This window comes from Aspergillus pseudoviridinutans (genome assembly GCF_018340605.1).
Source record: "Aspergillus pseudoviridinutans IFM 55266 DNA, scaffold_7, whole genome shotgun sequence".
NCBI classification, from domain to species: Eukaryota; Fungi; Ascomycota; class Eurotiomycetes; order Eurotiales; family Aspergillaceae; genus Aspergillus; species Aspergillus pseudoviridinutans.
This window is the reverse complement of record NW_025091287.1, coordinates 1,139,013-1,156,403: the sequence shown is the minus strand read 5'-3', so window position 1 is coordinate 1,156,403 and position 17,391 is coordinate 1,139,013. Positions and strand designations below refer to the sequence as shown.

Here is a 17,391-nt window from a genome sequence, read left to right as displayed (position 1 = left end):
AGTAGCCACAGCCTCTTTTATGGAATGGAAATAATCGATTACTGCATGTTACCTGTCATATTACCAAATTTGCAGGCTGAATGCGATTTTTGCGCTAGTATTGTTGGTAAGGTATGATGTATGTATGGGCTATTACCTTGCCGTTATTGAACTCAAAAGTCATCGTATCTCACCTTACTCCGTACCTAGTAACTTCAACTATCTTGGAGCCCAATCCTCCCTCTCCAAATCTTGTCTCTTTCCCAGTCCTTCCTACTCGTTCAAAAGCTCACGCTATCAGTATCTTCGAGTATTTCTCTTACTATTGTTTTCGATACTTCTTTCGGTTCCCAAGTTTGATACCAGATCTCCTGATCCGGCGTATTCCATCTTCCCGCGGCTAACTCGAAGCCCGCATTCTGATCTCATCGCCGCACTGAGTAGCCACATCTGCCGCTCACATGGCCACATCGGGTTCATTATCATCACATCATTTGCATCCCCGCTCTAGGAACTGAAATTGCCTTCTTCCGTGCTTCATTTTGCCAGGACTCTTCATCGATACATTTGATAAATTCCCTATTCACCTATAGCTGGCCTCTTCGATTCGAACCGCCTTTGAAGTACGAGTTGGCCGCAGTTCATCCCGAACCATCCTGACAAGCTCGTTCTGGATTGCAACCCACCCTCTCGTTTAGGGCAAGGATGGGTAATTCGCAGACTAAAGAATCCCGTCCTCCTCTCAGTTCTTCCAATCGCCGAAGTCATCAATGGGGTTCCTCTAGCAGTCACGGGAGATCGCCATACAGCGACCGGCATCATGCGGAAAGTTCCAGATCTCGAGGTAGTAGACCAGACCTATCTATTCTCGGAATCGGTGGGAGCTCCGAGAGAGATGTGGCCACTCTTGAGCATCGGAGAGAGACAAAGCAGGAGCGAGAAGCTCGTCGGCTAGAAAAGGAGCGCGCAGCTAGGGTCAAAGAACGAGAGCGTAGCATGAAGGAAGAGCATGTTGACGGCGGTTATTTGGTTACGCAAGGCGTTTACGTGGGCACTGAGGATTTCAATAAAGCAGTGACTCGGCAACTGATGGTAACTACATCCCTTACAGCGTACTCTTGACCTAAACTGATTTCGTGGCTCAGATTGAGCGGAGACTTGCGCCGTTTTGGAGAGGACTGAACGATTTCTCGGAGTCATGGACTGAGCATCAATTGATGGCAGCAGCGCGTGGCCTGCCAATACCGCCACCAGATGAGATTCCCGCGGAGCTGGAATATAAGAACCCGCCGAAATTGACTGAAGATGGGAAGGAGTCCAGCATTCAACACTTGATGGTGCCAATTACGTCAAGGTCGCAATCCTACGGGTCGGAAGTCTCGCAATCATCAACCCCAGCGCATTCTCTGCCAACACCTGTCTCTCCCATAGCTTCCGGTACTTCGACCTCACCGTTGTTTCGAAGCCGGGCGAAAACCTTGGCTTCACTCACCACATCCAAGCTTGGTTCTCAGATCGACTCGACCCCTAAGGAGATACACCTACCTAAAGACCCATTTGTCAATGGGCAGCCAATAGAAGCCTATCTTTATAAAGATGCGACCGAATGTCCGATATGCTTCTTATACTATCCCCCTTACCTTAACCGCACGAGATGTTGCGACCAGCCTATCTGTTCGGAATGTTTCGTTCAAATTAAGCGGCCTGATCCACATCCGCCAGAACACGGGGAAGCGGAACCCAATGCCACCACCACGGAGGGTGACCGTCAGGACAATCAAGACTGCCAACTAGTATCTGAGCCTGCTGCATGTCCATTTTGCGTACAACCCGAATTTGGAGTGACATACACTCCTCCACCGTTCCGCAGAGGGCTCGTTCACGCAACAGATCCTACACTTCGCCCCAACTTTGTTTCACCAGTGTCCTCGACGTCATCTTTAGCTTCGGCCAATGCTCCTCAAGTGACGGGCCGTCGGCGCGCTACCTCGCTGTCTGCCAATGACCCTACGGTCATCACGACAGACAGAGTTCGTCCTGATTGGGCTCAAAAACTAGCGAATGCCCGGGCTCATGCTGCGCGAAGGTCCGCCGCAGCGACGGCTCTGCATACCGCTGCATATTTAATGAATTCTAATGCATCGGGGAATGAAAGCAGGAATTTCGGTCTTGGACGCAGAGGCGTGATGCGGAGAGCTGGTCCATCAGAGACACCGAGCGCCTCGAGCCGCTCAGGCTCCCCAGCTCTACAGGCGCTTGCATTTCTGACCGACAGACGTGCACCGGGACATGAAACAGACTCCGCAGAAGAAGGCGCAGGGAATCTAGCACCTCCGCGTAATAGCTCGAGACGGAACCGTATTGATGATCTCGAAGAGATGATGATGATGGAAGCGATCAGACTTAGCTTGGCTAGCGAGGAAGAGAGGCGCAAAAAAGCCGAGAAAGAGGCCAGGAAAGAAGCAAAGCGGCGAGAGAAGGAAAGCAAAAAGGCAGAGAAGGCTGCGCGCAAACATGGGTTCTACAGCAACAATGCTAGCAGCTCTGCTTTGGACGTTCCTTCGGATGCCCGACTCGGAAGGGTCACCAGCAGCTCCTCCTCGATAACTGGCGAGGATACCTCTCCAAGCAAGGGCAAGGAAGTGGATCGCGCGTCGCCATCTGCTGCCGCTGCTTCCCCGTCGTTAAGTACCGAAATTGCCTCTGATTCTATGACCATCAACCCGTACCCAAACGTAGTGGAACAGGGACCAAGCGCGCAGCCTTCGATAGCTCAGCCTTCGCCGCGTGAGCCGCCAAAACCGTCGCATCTGCGTCAGGTGTCCAGTGCATCATCATCATTCTCATCTCTTGTTGAGTCAACGGGAGAAGATCACAGTGGGGCTTATGATGGCAATGCTTCGTCCACAGAGCCGCTGTTCAACTTCCGCAGCTTAGCTGCTGTTATCGGAGATGAAGACAAAGGCGATGAAACTGCAGAGCATGTGGAAGATACATCATCGAAACTGAGTGCCGAGGGGTCGGCTTCCAGCGCTGCGCCTGTGGCCGATGAGATGCCTGGCCAATCCACTGCGCCTGCTGACCCGATAGCTGTCGGAACCGTTGCAGAGGACCGGGACTGCTTGATGCCCAAGGAACTCGAGACTCGGTCGGTGGAGATTACCAGCGCCACGCGAAATGCTGAGGCGACAACTTGAGGAAGTGCTAGAAAGGTTCATCCTAGGATATTGCAGCTCCCCACGACATTGACTCATATATGACGATGAGACCCGGCTAAGTGCGAGCCATGCCAGAAAGCACTTACTGTTGGAGACAACCGCCAACTTACTCCTTGAGTTTTTCCCTTCTTTACCTCATCCCTCGCTCCGTATCTCATTATATTCTCTCGGCGGCTTGATCTCTTTTATATACATATACAGTGCAGTAGATCTGTCCTTTCCCCTTTTATGTGATTGTGTTTCTGTACTAGCGCAGATGGGCAGCGAGACTTCCAGTTTTATGGCCGCGGCAGTGTTTTGTTTTTGACGGGTCCCAAGAGGGATAAATGAGCTTCAATATGGTTTGGACCGAGTCCTCCCTTCCGACAGGGCCGAATCAAATATTTTACAGTCTTTGGATAGACAATGGAAGCACGATCGTTGAGAATTGTATCAGTGTCGGTAATTTGACCTATCTTCCATACGGAGGACGGAGGACAGCTCTCTATTCGGCCAGCCAACTGTTTGCCATAGCCCGAGTCAGAACGATGCTGAGTCTCTTAGGCCAAGATAGAAACTTTTGCCAACAAGCGTATTGTAAGTGCTACCTTAGTCCTACTTAATTTCGGTAGATCGGGAGGCTTAGATCCTTTCGTGGATCGATTGTTTCAGATGGTGTTCCGGTCAATGCCATTAGTTTGAGGGTGCATAGAGTCGCATGCTCTGTATGATCAAAGAAAGACATGAAGTGGTGATCAAAAGGCATTCTTGTTTTTATGGATAATACTTCAGATCACTGCCTCACGTTAAAATCACATCTGATGTACGGGTAGATAGAAGGATACATGGAAGGGTACCTGCATTCCTCCTGCTACTGTTAGTGCCCTGTTATTATCCTCAGCGAGATCCACAGCCCCCACAGCTTCCCTTGGATTTAAAACATGTATTTGAGATTGACGTTTGACAGTTTTACGCTAGGTTATCTAGCACTTGATGCGAGTCATTATTAGTCGCATTACGAGGGATACTACCATTTCTATGATCAAATATTTGAAGTGGTATTCTTTGTCATTTTTAGTCCTACACAAAATTTGGGCAGTTCGTTGGAAAGTTGTAAAGCTAGCCTTCTAGTCTGCCCGATTTTCTCGGTTGCCTTGAAGGGCTTCCTCCTTGGCACCTGCACAAATCAATCATAAACTAGTCTATCTATTATTGAGTCCTGCCAGAGAGGCAACCGTCACTCTGTAGGTAGCGATCAAAAGGATATGATCTATCACCTTTGGTATCTGTACCTGAAAGAAATTACTTTCGGATCTTCATTTGCCCTGAAAGCGGCCCAGAAAGCGGCCCAGCGTCTTTTCTTTCTCTCTCTTCTACTCCGTACTGGAGAACGCAAACGGCAGGCTGAGCACGCCAATGGACTTCCAGAATTGGAGCACTTTTAGACTTCAGCTCATCCTAATCTCCGGCGTGTCACAACTGGCCCTGGTTATAGGACTATTTATTCCCTGCCACTAACGGAAGTCCCTAAGAGTGGATACGTCCAGTCCATGGTTCTCTGACGAGATACCCGGATTTATCAGGACGGAATCCTGCTTGGTTGGACCATAAGAATGATTGCGAAATACCAAGAACCTACGTAGTCAACTCAGATGATCACGAATGATACTTCGTACTCTTGTTTATTGGTGTTTTTTTGCTTCTTTCTGGTATCTTAAGAAAAACCTAACCTCTCCACAGGCTCTGCACTGCTGAAGTCTCTGTTTCCTCCAGAATCGGTCTGCTTGCATTGACCGAAAGTCTTTTTCTGCTCAATTGCTTCAAATCATCCCGAGACGTCTTCAGTATCGAAAATATCTCGATTCGGATATTTCTGGGTGGAAGCAAAGCGTCATTTTCATACGACATGGCCGTTCTGCAGAAGGAAAATCGGCCTCGTGGACTGCGAGTTCCGTCGCTTTCCGCCTTCAAATCTAAGAAAGGCGTTGACCACGAGTCAGCTCCAGCTCCCGCTCCTGTCTCTGCTGCTCCTTTGGCTGCTGCTCCCGCGCATCCAGCTCCCGTTGCTCCTCCTCAGTACCCCATCCGAACCGACTCTGCCCCTGTTCGGCCTGCACGACCACAGAATGAAAAGGAACTGCCCCCGAACCCACTGCCGTCTTTCCCTCCCGCATCGGCGTCCCTAGGCCCAGAGGACATCCACCCAGCATTCAGAAACGAAATCTCAGCTGCGCGGCACCTCAACTATGCGCCTCCTGCCAGAGCCCGCGATGAATTACCAGTCCATATCCCGACTCAACAGACCCCTTCCAGCGAAAACTCAGTACCGCCAGATGCAGGCGATCCATTAGAAGACTTCATCCCGGATCCCGAGCCCGAACCGGAACTGGACGGTGCCAATGGACGCCTCGGCTCTGTGTCGAGTGACGAGAACAATGGGCCTTTCACCCCTCCTGAGATCGAACCGGTCACAGTGCCTCTGAACCGACTGCATTATGCCTGTTTCCAGGAGCATCGGAGCATGATGCCGGCCAACAATGTCTGGTATTCGCTGCCATGCATGACCTGCCAGAAATTCGACCGGGAGATGCGCTACAGGTGTGTCTTCTGCTGCTTACGCATCTGCGCGGACTGTTATCAGAGCTTGCAGAAGGTGCCGAATCGTTCGCTGGCTCGATTGATGGAGACGACGCCTGCAAATTCTTAACGCGCCGTGGATCAGTTGATAGCTCGTAATCCTCTCGCCGATGTCGATATGATTGACAATTTCGGAATTATATATCTATTTCGATGCTCCGTTCGGTCAATGACCTGCCTAATGTGATGCTGTACTCTGGATGTGTTATGACGGGAGTTTTGAGTCTGTTTATATACCTTTTTGGTCCGAGCTAGAGTGGATGATGTTTTCTGTTCTTCGCTATGATACTCCTCAAGGGTATGCTGTACAATTCTAAGTTGCTCAGATCTCTGAGAATCTAAATTCTGGCCTCGATATGAACACATGTCAATCATGATCTTCTTCAGTGAGACCAGGACACCCCTCCATCTCGTCAGTTTCGTAGCGATACTTGCACCAAAAACAGTATCGATGTCGTTCACGCAGATATACGACTAACCGGGCCAGCCGTTCACTCGGATCCAGCGCGTTGAACTCATCAAGTTCTGGGTCTTCTTCCTCCAATTCTTGTTCCAGTATTGTAGACGTGTCTTGCCTGGAGCCGATCGCTTCTTTGTCGTCTGGCTCCAGCGTAGGATCGTTATACCCCGGTAACCGGGGGTTGGGGAAGAATGACGACGGGAGTGACGTCTGAAGGGCATGGCGCATTTGTAGAGCTCGCTCCTTCTCCTCACGCTCGCGCACCAAGCCCCTATACAAGACATTGATCTGGGACGTGGGCTTGACTCTCACCTTGGGGCGTGCCGCGCGCGATTCATCAGCCAAATCTTCCGCTGAGCCCTCATCGCCGGACTGCTCCTTATCCAGGAATTTATCCTCCTTCTCCGTTTGGCTCGCCTCTCCAGTTTCCGCGACCCCGCCCGCAGCCTCAGTCTCAGCCTCGGCATCTAATCGCTCCGCTACCTTTTGCGCCGCGTACACTTGCGCTTCCGTCCGTCGGGTCTCGCGCTCCTGCCGAACGCGGTCTCTGTAATCGCCTTCTTCTTGCTTGACCTTCTTGAGCGCCTCTTCCGCCTCTTCCCGGAATTTGCGCTTCTTCTCACTGTCCAACCCAATGCCTCCGCGGCCCTCTTTGAGCACCAAATTCAGCGGCTCGGATCGTACCCGTTCCTCTTTATCGTCATGCAAGGGCTGGCTTTCTCCGTGCGAGGGCTTACTATCTCCGGGTGGTGTCTGCGGCTTTCCTAGGGTCTGACCGGGTTTGAAGCCGAGTTTGGCCATCATCTGGAACCCCTTGTTGGAGGGGTCCAGCGTGCTCTTGGACAGGGCTGCATCTCGACGCGCGGCTTCTTCGGCGGCACGTTCGGCTTTCGAGGGGACTTTGGCGCGAGCCTCTGCCTAGGACGCGGGGGAAGTTAGCTTTGGGGTCTAGCGCTGCTTGTTGTTATCGAGTGGGAAACCCGAAGAAACGGACCTCTCGCTGCTTGCGGAGCTTTCTCTGAGCAAATGTCTCCTTCTGCTGTGGCTCCTCAATCACCATAGACATGTAGTCATCCTCCTCTTCTTCTCCTCCGTTCGCGGGGTGTGGGTGAGGGGACATGGTGATGATTGCGCCGTGCTGACTGTCGGAGACCAAAAGTAGAGCCGAGGAACAGCCGAGGATTTAATTGACAACCTGAGCTCGAAGGCTATGTAGACGGGGATTTTTGCATGCCAAGGGAAAAAGGGTTACAAATGATGGCGAGAAATTAATTTGCTAATAGCTGAGACTGGGATTTCCTTGATTGCGGAGAAGGAAATAACCAAAATGAAGCACTTTTTGTCTCTCTCCACAGTTTCCCGCGTGCTGAACTTCGCCACTATTATTCCGGCCTCTCTCGTACTTCTGCACGACACACTTGTCTCACTTCCTCCACACTTGAGATGAGTTCATGAGGGGATGCAGGAAGCCGTCATTGTCCTTCTCAGCCATTCTTTGGATGAAAGCTCAATCAAATGATTGTTATGATGTCAGCATAGGAGAGACTGCCTCGGAGTATCAGCAATCGCATAGCTCCAGCACCCAGTGCTGACATGTATCAGAATCAGATAAACGGCCAAGCATGTTGCAACCATTGGAGAACGGAATCCACTTTTGTTTGCCGGGGGCTCCTTCTAACTTTCTAAGCTCTCCAGGACGGAATATCCGAAGAGATGATAGGCTAAGATGTTGATCCGTTTCTCTTCCTAGCGGATATTTATTTCCTGCCATGGTTGTACTTTGGCTATAACGCCGATACTGACTATCTGTGGCTTAGCTTACCAACTTGATTACTCCCTGACTCAATGATGGCTGATCTCACTTGGAAAGATGTTGGTCCCGGATTGACCGTTGGACTCGTGCCGAGAGAGAACCCAGAACCTGAGGTCAGAGATTCTCGGGCCAGCGACGGTGTATCCTCGGTGCAGGCTATCACTTAAATAGTGTTTGATCACTCGCTTTTAAAGTATTCTTTCGCGCCATTGTCTATTGTCCATTGTATGCCGATCGGGCGTGCCACCGGAAAATGCACCTGAACAATCTTTACGCCTTAGTTCTGCTACTACTTCCTGCTGCATCTGCCCGGAAGGCTGTGGTAGATCTCGGGTACACACAATATCAAGGCCATGAGCTCTCCAACGGCATTGTACAGTGGCTGGGCATGCGTTATGCTTCCCCTCCTGTCGGACAGTTGCGATTTGCTGCCCCGCAGGATCCGCTGCCGACACAAGGTGTTCAAGAAGCAAGCAAGGTAGTAGATATTCAGTCAAATCCTAAATGTCGTAAGTTTCCCATGCTGACGATATGGGAACTTAGCACGGCCCCGTTTGTATCCCAACCGGAGAATACCCTGTGGGCTCTAGTAAATCTGAAGATTGCCTTTTCATCGATGTGTATGCCCCAAGGAATGCGTCCAATCTCCCTGTGTTCTTCTGGATACAAGGTGGTGGGTTCAACTCGAATTCAAATGCAAACTACAATGGAACCGGGTTGATCGAAGCGTCTGGCTCGGAAATCATCGTGGTTACCTTCAACTACCGAGTTGGACCTTACGGGTTCTTGGCTAGCACGGAGGTGCAGAATGGCGGAAGTTTGAATAACGGCCTCAAAGATCAGATCAAGGCTCTCGAATGGGTGCAGAAACATATCAGCAAGGTGAGGCGTCTCCTGCCCTGTCTGTTTCTCGGCTTCGGTGGTTAACTCTTCGTCCAAGTTTGGCGGCAACCCCAATCATGTTGTCATCGGCGGTGATAGCGCAGGGGCTGGTTCCATCACCCTGCTGCTCTCAGCCTATGGGGGAAGAAACGATGGTCTATTCCACGCTGCAGCTGCAGAGTCACAAAGCTTTGCCGCCATGCTTACATTGGCTGAGAGCCAGTTTGCTTACAACAACCTGGTCATCCGCACCAGCTGTGCGAGCGAAAACGACACACTCGCGTGTCTGCGCAATCTTGATATAGCAAGCCTTCAGCGCCAGAATTTTAACACACCGTTACCTGGAGCGCAAGAGGCGCCGCTGTACATGTACGGGCCGATTGTCGACGAGGACCTCGTGCCCGACTATACATATCGTCTTTTCCATCAAGGCAAGTTCATCAAGGTGCCAGTCATCTTCGGCGACGACACAAACGAAGGCACCATTTTCGTCCCGAAAGATGTTGCCAGCGTCTCGGAAGCCGACAAGTTCCTTCAAAATCAATTCCCGAAAATTCAGCTTCATCACCTTGCCAAGATTAATGAGCTGTATCTGCAGGAAAACCAGACACAGTCTTTCCCAAATGCTAGTGTTTGGTGGAGACCTGCAAGCAACGCTTATGGAGAGATGCGCTACATCTGTCCTGGCATCGACATGTCAACCGTCTACGAAAATGTTGGGGTCAAGAGTTGGAACTATCACTACGCCGTGGAAGATGGAGCCGCTCAAGCCTCAGGTACTGGTGTGTCCCATACAGTGGAGGTCAACGCCATCTGGGGGCCTAAGTACACGAACGGGGGTGCACCTCACTCTTATACTACCACGAACGCTCCGATCGTCCCGGTCATGCAGGGTTACTGGACAAGCTTCATTAAGACGTTCAATCCGAATACTCATCGCTATCCTGGCAGTCCCGAATGGAAGACTTGGGGTGATGGGGGAGGGTACAGCCGTATTTTCATCAAGACGAACGAAACGAAAATGGAAAGCGTCCCGGTTGATCAGAGGCAGAGGTGTGGATATCTGACTAGCATTGGGACGGTGCTGGGCCAGTAGATCCAGATCAGATACATTAATTGGGGCCCTCTGTTTTACGGTAGGATGATGGAGGGAAAAAAGGAGAAATTTCTTTTGTGTCGTTTGACAACTGTATATACAATAAAGCCTTGAAGCCTGGTACGCCTTCGACAATAACAATGCCAGAGAAACCAAGAATCCCGTAACCACAGACGGCCTGAGTATCAAAGATGCCATGAGAGGAGTGAAAGGTACTACCACTTCCCCTGGCGCTTCCTCTTCTCTCGTTCGTACGCATTCGCTTCTCGCCCCTCCTCGCTCTGGATCTCCGCCACGAGCCGCTTGTACTTCTTCTCGTACTCGGCATCGCGCTCCTTCTTCTCGCGCAGCTTCTCGCGCGCAACGAAGTTGGCATCCTTGCGCAGCTCGCGCATGGCACCCTTGCGCTCGCGCTTGAACTCCGCCTTGAGGCGGTTGAGCTCCGCCCGCTCGCGGTTCGGGTCGTAGTGTTTGTCCGGGTTGAAGGTCTCCTCGAACTTGGGTATAGCGGTCTTGATCGCCAGCGGGCGGTGGTTATGCAGCACCAATGGCCGGCGGGTCACACGCGCGCGGGAGAGATGTGCGTCAAGTTTGTCCAGTGTTGATTGCAGATTGTCCTGGACGTCGGACGAGAGTTTACCCTTGGTGGATTTGTTTACGTGGCGGAGCACTTGCTGCACTGGCTCGAAGATCTCGAAGGATGCCGACTTGCCAGCCCACAGGTCGGACGCGGAATTGAGGAGGGTGACAAATGTGTGAATGAGAGAAAGTTTAAGCTCGTCCTGGGCCCGCTGATCCGACTGGGCTGTGGCGATATCCCAGAATCGGAGCTTTCGAGGGTTAAGCTGTTTAGAGGGGATCAGTCGCAGCGATTCTTGGGATCCCCTTGCTGGGAAGAACCCAAGGCTGCCGTTTGGTTCTGTCGGACAGAGATTGCAGAGCGCATTGAGCACGTAGTTGATCAACTCGGGCATGTACCGCTTCGAAATGGCCTGGTACTGGAGAGACAGGCTGGCGGCGTAGGCACCTGTAGCGTAGTCACCGAGAGTATTGATAGCCCCTTGACCCAGATACCGAGCAAGACATAAATGGGCAGGCGTAGCAATGGCGTGGAAGTGATCGGAAGTCGGAAAGGTGGTTGCAATTCCTGTCAAAATGACAAGGTCACCAGCGCGGAGGTTGAGAGGACGATCCGTCGCAATTTCACGGAGATACCTCCTGTACGCCATACATACGCTTTCCGGGTGCGACTTGGCTAGGGAGTGAATGTGACGTAGAATGGCTTCGAGAATGGTGAAAGGAGGATGTTCGGGTTGCTCAGCCATATAAGCAACATGACGGACAAGGACCGCAGCGAAGCGCCCTAACTTCGTCTTGTTGTCGGCGTGCAGACGCGGGTGGTGCAGGGCTCGAATACGCTGGATGACAATAGGCAGGTCATTCATGGGAACATCCTTGATGACATCAAGGAAAGATTCATGGTCTTCGGGACATGGGTAGGTGTAGGCCAACCCTTCACTGGTCTTTTGTGCACCATCGACTGTTGCTGTGGAATCCCCAGATTTGCTGGTAGGAAGTGTAAGCCCATTGATAAGCTCATCTTCTTCCTCGTCTTCCTCCTCCGATTCTTCTTCAGACGATCCCTCTTCTCCGTCGCTTTCGTCGAATGAGAGACTCACATCTGACCTCGTCTCAACAAGATCATCGTCAATGATAAAGTCGTCCTCGTCTTCAACTCCCAGCTCGGGACGTTCATTTGTCTGAGGAGCAGGCTGCTGCAGACCAAATGCCAGCGCGTCGTCCGGAATGGATTCATCGTCAGACCACTCGTCTCCCGTTTCGCTTTTTCCGCCATCATCCTCCTCTTCGTCGCCCTCCTGTTCACCACGCATTCTTCTGAGACGCTCTTCCTCAAGGGCCTTGAGTCGTTGCGCTTCCTCTTCGGCCTTCTCTTCAGCCGTCTTGGTACGGTCTGTTGGCTGAGAACGCTTGTCGAACGTCAGTTGTTTCAATCGCTGGTCGTATTCTTTATTGGGGTCATCCTCCGCGGTCCCCTTCAGCAAAGCTGCACGGTCTGGGTTCATCGATTCCAGGTCGTCCTTCGCAGGCTCCGGATTCGATGGCGGCTTCACACCGCGCAGCATGTCGAAAAGATCGGGAAGTCCTTTATCGAGCTCTTCGCGAAGATCGTCGTCTTCCTCTTTCGCCTTTTGCCGTTCCAGCTTGTAGAACTTCGATTTGGCGATGACTTCCTTCATGACTTCATGTTTCGACTTTTTCCTTTCCGGCTGATCCTCTCCATCCTCATCGTCAAAGACAAAATCTTCTAGCTCTCCATCATCATCCAGAATTCTTTTCCTTTTCCGCGGCATTTCCGAGTCGGACTGATCCTCCTCCAATCCTCCCAGGTCCTCTTCAAAATCGTCTTGAGGGGCGCCATCGCCGAGGGTTAACGTTTGGCCTTTGTGCGTGAGTTGGAAATCGTCTTCATCATCATCTTCCAGGTTGAACATCGACTCCTTGCGCAGTTTCTTCTGACTTTCTCTGGCAAACCGTTCGGCGGCTCTCTCCTCGGGTGTCATGCTCGGATCGTCTTCACCGAAACGGCGATCAATAATACCACCAATCTTGTTCTTCCTCTCCATTTCCCGGAGGAGTGTTTGGCGTCTCTGTCATGTAGGGAAAAAAAAAATCTTAGCTACCGGGCAGTCTGCATTTTGAACCACGTTCAACCCACCTTTTCTTCTCCCAGTGACTTTGTCACTCCGGGCCTTGATAGACCAGCGGCCGGCTTGGAGCCTCCATCTCTCGTAGTCACATCGAACTTGTTCCGGGACGCGACTTTAATTTCGAACGGATTAAATCGATCTCGAATTGCTTGCAGAGCGGCATTCCGCTGCACACGATTCTGAGCGCTGACGCCAGCCTTCGCATTCTGGCGCTTTTGCTTCTTGGACTGCTGCGGAGCTAGAACACCACTCTCGCGAAGCGACGCCTTCAACTGCTTCAACTGCGAAGGCGGCATGGTGATGTGTTGCTGTTGAAGTAAAAGCGTCCGGCTGCTCCACCGAAATTTTTTGGACGATGCATTTTTCAATGATTGCCCGCAAAAAAAAGTAGGCTCACCGCTTCCGTCGGGGAAATTCTGCCGCACCGCTGTTGAGATATCGAACTACTCCGCTTTCTCCTCACATGCAGACGTCCTTTGGGAACCTGGATAGCCATAGCAAGATGGCTTCTCATTTGAGTGACAGATTTGTCTGGTTATGTCTGGGTATGTTCTGCCTATACAGCTTCGCGATGTTTGCTTAGAAAGCTAACCTATCAGGCGTGTCTCTCTTCTTTGCCGTCCGTGGAATTGCTGCGGAGCTCTGCCGCGTGAGTGATTTGACGGAGATCACGAAGGTCGAAAAGGAAGACAAAATAATCAGTGAGGGCACAGAGGATGGTATGATGAACGATGCCACAAAGAGGCTTTCCAGGGACTGACTTCCAATGCAGCTCTCAAACTAGATACACTTTTAAAGCTGTCCGATAGCACAAGTTACGATCTTCGTGCTGCGTACGCTGCACCGGCTTTCGTTCTGAAGCGTTGACATTGGCTAATGATCCGTCTAGGGCACTACGCATCATTGCGGAGCGATCTACGAAAGGGTCGACACGGGATTTGCTTCTAAAAGACCTGGCAAGCAAAAATAAAGAGCGGCGAGGTAGAGCGCTAACAGCGTTATACTTCCTGCTATCTAATAGAGCGCGTACGATTTCCATCGATATATACTTTAGACTACTTGCATACTGACTAAGTGGTAATATGTAGTTTCACGAACCGCTGTCTGTTCTCGCCTGAAAGACCTCTCTACCTACGCAGCCCTCGTCGATTGTTTGTGCAATTTCCTTGAGGAACATGTTGAAGAGACCTCTACCACCGATTCGCCTATCCTGCCAAAAACGAGACCGTTGGGCGAGAAAAAAGCACTCAGTATTCTCAATCTGATCCTGCAAGAAAATATTCCTGCTGCACTGGAAGCTGGTGTGGTCAGTCGTTGGCTTTCTAAGTACCCCTTCCCGTGTGCTTTGACAAAGCCGTCGCGGAGGCAGGACGTGGTGATACTCATGAAGACTTGGTGGTCTGATGACACGATCATGAGTGCAATATTCAGCACGCTATCATCTCATCCCGACGGTACAAAACAATTAAGAAAGTATGGTCTAATGGGGAGCATGATGGAGGAGAATGACCATGACGATGAAGAAGACAGCGATGTATGGATGATCGATGGCGAAGATACAGCGGGGTCGAGGCGCCTTTCGGGGAGAAGGCTTCGCGGGGGAACCGCAGAAGAACAAGCCGTCAGGAGGCGCAGGAGGGAAGCTATGGTGTTGAGCGACGGAGTTCATCCCTTGAATAATGACGATATTTTTCAAATACCTATTGCAGAATGACTGGAACGGCCCGCATGTCCTTAATCTTCGACGGCGAAGGCTATCCTTCTCGAGAGGTTGTGGGATATTTTGCCTGATGACTTCTGCATACTTGTTTGATCGATCCTTTTCTCATGCATTCATGATACCCTTTATTGTTGATAGCACTATATATTACAAAGTCGCATATTCGCGACAAGTTTCGCGTGCTACGCTCATAACCCCATCCAGGCCGACTTCGCCACATGATCAATCTTCTTCCGAGTGCTCTTGACGAAGCCAAATGCTTTGAGCTCGGACAAACCCTTGTAGAACATAGTCATGATCATTTGTTCGTCGCAGCTGTCACCTTGCTCGCTTTCGAAGACCGCATAGAAAGCCTGCCAAATATCATATACATTAACCAGAGAGCCAGACTCGAGGTAAAGCTGATACAAGATCGCTGTGGGGGGCTGTTTAGTAGAGAGCTTCTTGTCAGAAGACCCTGACGTCGATATCAGATAATCAAATGGATTTGACAAAGCCCGTTCAATGGCGAAACGAGGCCGCGGTGCGAATGTCTCTTTCAGCGGGTTTCTCATATCGAGGAAGAACACCTCATGCAAGCACAAGTCCTGCGGCCTCAGCAGGGTTTCCGTAAGATACGCCTCTAATAAATGATAAAAGCGATCAATGATCCTCGTGTAGTCGACGCTGTGTTTGGACACCTTGTTTTTCCCCTTACTGAGTTTGACCCGCTGTTGAACAACGGTCATTGCCACCATGGACTGTCGGCTGTCATACTCACTTCGAAGCGGTTCAGCAACTTGATATTCTTGCAATAGAGCATCCAAGTCTCCCTTGATTTGTTGAAATTCCTGGCCTTTCCTCAAGCCATCCGGAAGACTAGCGAAGATGTCCCCCAGCCTTTTGGAATCCAGGCCTTTCAAGATCTTCATCATGTCCTCCACGGAGGAGGAGTTCAGCAGGTCTCCTGATAGGGCACGGATGGAAAGTTCCGAAATATCTGTTCTCTTGGTGAGATTCAGACTTCTGCGGCATGATTGAATCCATCTGACAGTCTGAAAGATATCGCGCATCTTCTGCTGTCCGGATCTAAGATGCCGCAAAATATCTTGGAAGAGAAATTCGTCATCTTCCAGCAATCTGCGAACTTGATCGAACGACCCCACCTCAATGAGATGCTCACAGTAGCTTCATACCATTTAGTCAAAGCACGCAACCGCGGGGGAGAAAGACACTCACCCTCGAAAGGATGGAAGGTTTCTGATTGCTTCGCAAAGAGGATCGTTCCGAAGGGTCCCAGGCAAATCGTTTGCAAGAAGTACAGACAAAGAATTCGCAAAAAAGTGGGTCATATAAGAATACTGCCAAGATGTTTGTGAGATATTGGAACCTGAATGACGGAGATGCCGGAAGATACCTTAATCACTCGACTGAACGCCTCCGGCGTCTGAAAGTAATCATTCGATCTCTCGAACAGAACGGCAGTAATGTTGCGACCCAGCCAGAAAAGGCCGCTCGGATCCGCCTGCAGTCGCTCATATATGCGATCGACACAGTTGCTCGCTTCGTGAATCTCAAAATATTTGCCTCTGAGTAAAGCGACAGTCGATCGTGGAAGTCTCCCTTCGAAAAGCTCAACAGAAGTTGAAATACCAAATAATAGAGTGAAAGGTATTCTGTCGAGCCATGAGCTGCAGTAACATGTCAGATTCTCGAGAATCGAAACCAAGGACGCTGATCTCACTTCAGTAGCAACAATAGGTCTGTCAAGATGGCGGGATCGAAGGCTTCGCTGTCTCGAAAAGCGAGCACCATCTTCTTGACTCCCTTTCTTTTCACATAGTCGCTCAGCAAGTCAAGGTCGTATGCTAGAAGTCTTGGTCCCTGTATCACGCTAAGCCATCGAATTCGTCACGCTGGGATTAGAGGACGGCAGCCTAACCTCTCGGTCTGTCAGTAACTTCTGGTACCCATCATTTCCTTCCGTATTCGTCACTGCGGCACGTATGATGTTTTTCAGGGTCGTTTTCAGGTTGGGTGTATCCCCGGATTCCAACACAACTACACCACCCTCTCCTGTTGAGGTCAATTGATCATTCAAACGCGCAAGTAGCCGACCGAGGGAGGAAACATTCGATCCAACAGTGACCAGCGCCGCCGGTATGCACCCTTTATATCTATTTCCAATTAGATTCTGTAACCCGAAAATCAAGCGCAACTGGTGGGATATCCGTACGTTTCGAATGAGGTTGATCTGACAAACCACGAAACTCTCTCATAAACATCGGAGTCGATATCTACCAGAATTTCCTGAGTTGAAGTTAGAAGATGTCAAAGCCATGCCAGCAGCTGTTTATAGCACTAACTTGGATCTTTGCTTCCTGCTCGGACCATAGCTTTTGGTACGTTTCGTATCTTAATTTGACAGCAGGTTCGGGCTCATCGCCGTTCAATAAGGGCACGAAGGGACAGGCAGTGTCTATTTCGACTTTCCTCTCCGATTGTACTTTTCGCCGTTTCGAGGGTCTTTCTCCATGACTTTTGTTCTGATTAGAAGGTTTATAGATATAGACACCCTAGTTGTGTACAGCATTAGTTCAGTGCAGCCTAGAACGTCAACTTCCCCACGTACCTGGTTACTTGATCCATCTTTAAATGGGCCCAGCGCATCCGTCTCTATATGGTCTGGGTCCATTGCGAAGCCTTCGTAGGAAACGTAGGCCTGACAGCTCTTGAGAAACAATAACGGTGCACCTCGAATGACCGCGGCGGACCTTCGCGTGTGCCACTAAACCAAATCGGGTAATAGTGGCTCTTTCACCGCGGAGCTTCAAGATCCTCATCTATCAATTTTCTTTCTTGACGTCCCTGCTTTTAGTGTCTCGACAGTTTCGTCCGA

At 50.6% G+C, this 17,391-nt stretch overlaps 7 protein-coding genes across 7 annotated transcripts; 4 read left to right on the top strand and 3 right to left on the bottom strand.

The window, feature by feature from the left end:
- Nucleotides 1–684: 684 nt before the first annotated feature.
- sip5 (Sip5p) lies at nucleotides 685–3,176 on the top strand (the record flags this gene model as incomplete). The annotated part of the gene is made up of 2 exons (XM_043305581.1): nucleotides 685–1,071; nucleotides 1,125–3,176. The coding sequence occupies 2 exons, from the start codon at nucleotides 685–687 to the stop codon at nucleotides 3,174–3,176; spliced, it is 2,439 nt and encodes an 812-aa protein (XP_043161516.1).
- A 1,906-nt stretch (nucleotides 3,177–5,082) lies between these two features.
- On the top strand, nucleotides 5,083–5,883 carry Asppvi_009732 (uncharacterized protein; the record flags this gene model as incomplete). The annotated part of the gene is made up of 1 exon (XM_043305580.1): nucleotides 5,083–5,883. One exon carries the CDS (start codon nucleotides 5,083–5,085, stop codon nucleotides 5,881–5,883), a length of 801 nt encoding a protein of 266 aa, XP_043161515.1.
- A 297-nt stretch (nucleotides 5,884–6,180) lies between these two features.
- Nucleotides 6,181–7,393, bottom strand: Asppvi_009731 (putative G-patch domain protein; the record flags this gene model as incomplete). Its single annotated transcript, XM_043305579.1, has 2 exons — nucleotides 6,181–7,191; nucleotides 7,268–7,393. The coding sequence occupies 2 exons, from the start codon at nucleotides 7,391–7,393 to the stop codon at nucleotides 6,181–6,183; spliced, it is 1,137 nt and encodes a 378-aa protein (XP_043161514.1).
- A 946-nt stretch (nucleotides 7,394–8,339) lies between these two features.
- Asppvi_009730 (putative triacylglycerol lipase) lies at nucleotides 8,340–10,064 on the top strand (the record flags this gene model as incomplete). Its single annotated transcript, XM_043305578.1, has 3 exons — nucleotides 8,340–8,564; nucleotides 8,630–8,968; nucleotides 9,027–10,064. 3 exons carry the CDS (start codon nucleotides 8,340–8,342, stop codon nucleotides 10,062–10,064), a joined length of 1,602 nt encoding a protein of 533 aa, XP_043161513.1.
- A 215-nt stretch (nucleotides 10,065–10,279) lies between these two features.
- Nucleotides 10,280–13,089, bottom strand: Asppvi_009729 (snoRNA-binding rRNA-processing protein NOP14; the record flags this gene model as incomplete). The annotated part of the gene is made up of 2 exons (XM_043305577.1): nucleotides 10,280–12,733; nucleotides 12,802–13,089. The coding sequence occupies 2 exons, from the start codon at nucleotides 13,087–13,089 to the stop codon at nucleotides 10,280–10,282; spliced, it is 2,742 nt and encodes a 913-aa protein (XP_043161512.1).
- Nucleotides 13,090–13,256: 167 nt separating this feature from the next.
- Nucleotides 13,257–14,507, top strand: Asppvi_009728 (uncharacterized protein; the record flags this gene model as incomplete). Its single annotated transcript, XM_043305576.1, has 5 exons — nucleotides 13,257–13,338; nucleotides 13,393–13,512; nucleotides 13,566–13,626; nucleotides 13,683–13,819; nucleotides 13,882–14,507. 5 exons carry the CDS (start codon nucleotides 13,257–13,259, stop codon nucleotides 14,505–14,507), a joined length of 1,026 nt encoding a protein of 341 aa, XP_043161511.1.
- A 194-nt stretch (nucleotides 14,508–14,701) lies between these two features.
- On the bottom strand, nucleotides 14,702–17,187 carry Asppvi_009727 (putative origin recognition complex subunit 3; the record flags this gene model as incomplete). The annotated part of the gene is made up of 8 exons (XM_043305575.1): nucleotides 14,702–15,680; nucleotides 15,732–15,853; nucleotides 15,910–16,183; nucleotides 16,237–16,376; nucleotides 16,435–16,669; nucleotides 16,729–16,802; nucleotides 16,859–17,068; nucleotides 17,125–17,187. The coding sequence occupies 8 exons, from the start codon at nucleotides 17,185–17,187 to the stop codon at nucleotides 14,702–14,704; spliced, it is 2,097 nt and encodes a 698-aa protein (XP_043161510.1).
- Between the last annotated feature and the right edge of the window lie 204 nt (nucleotides 17,188–17,391).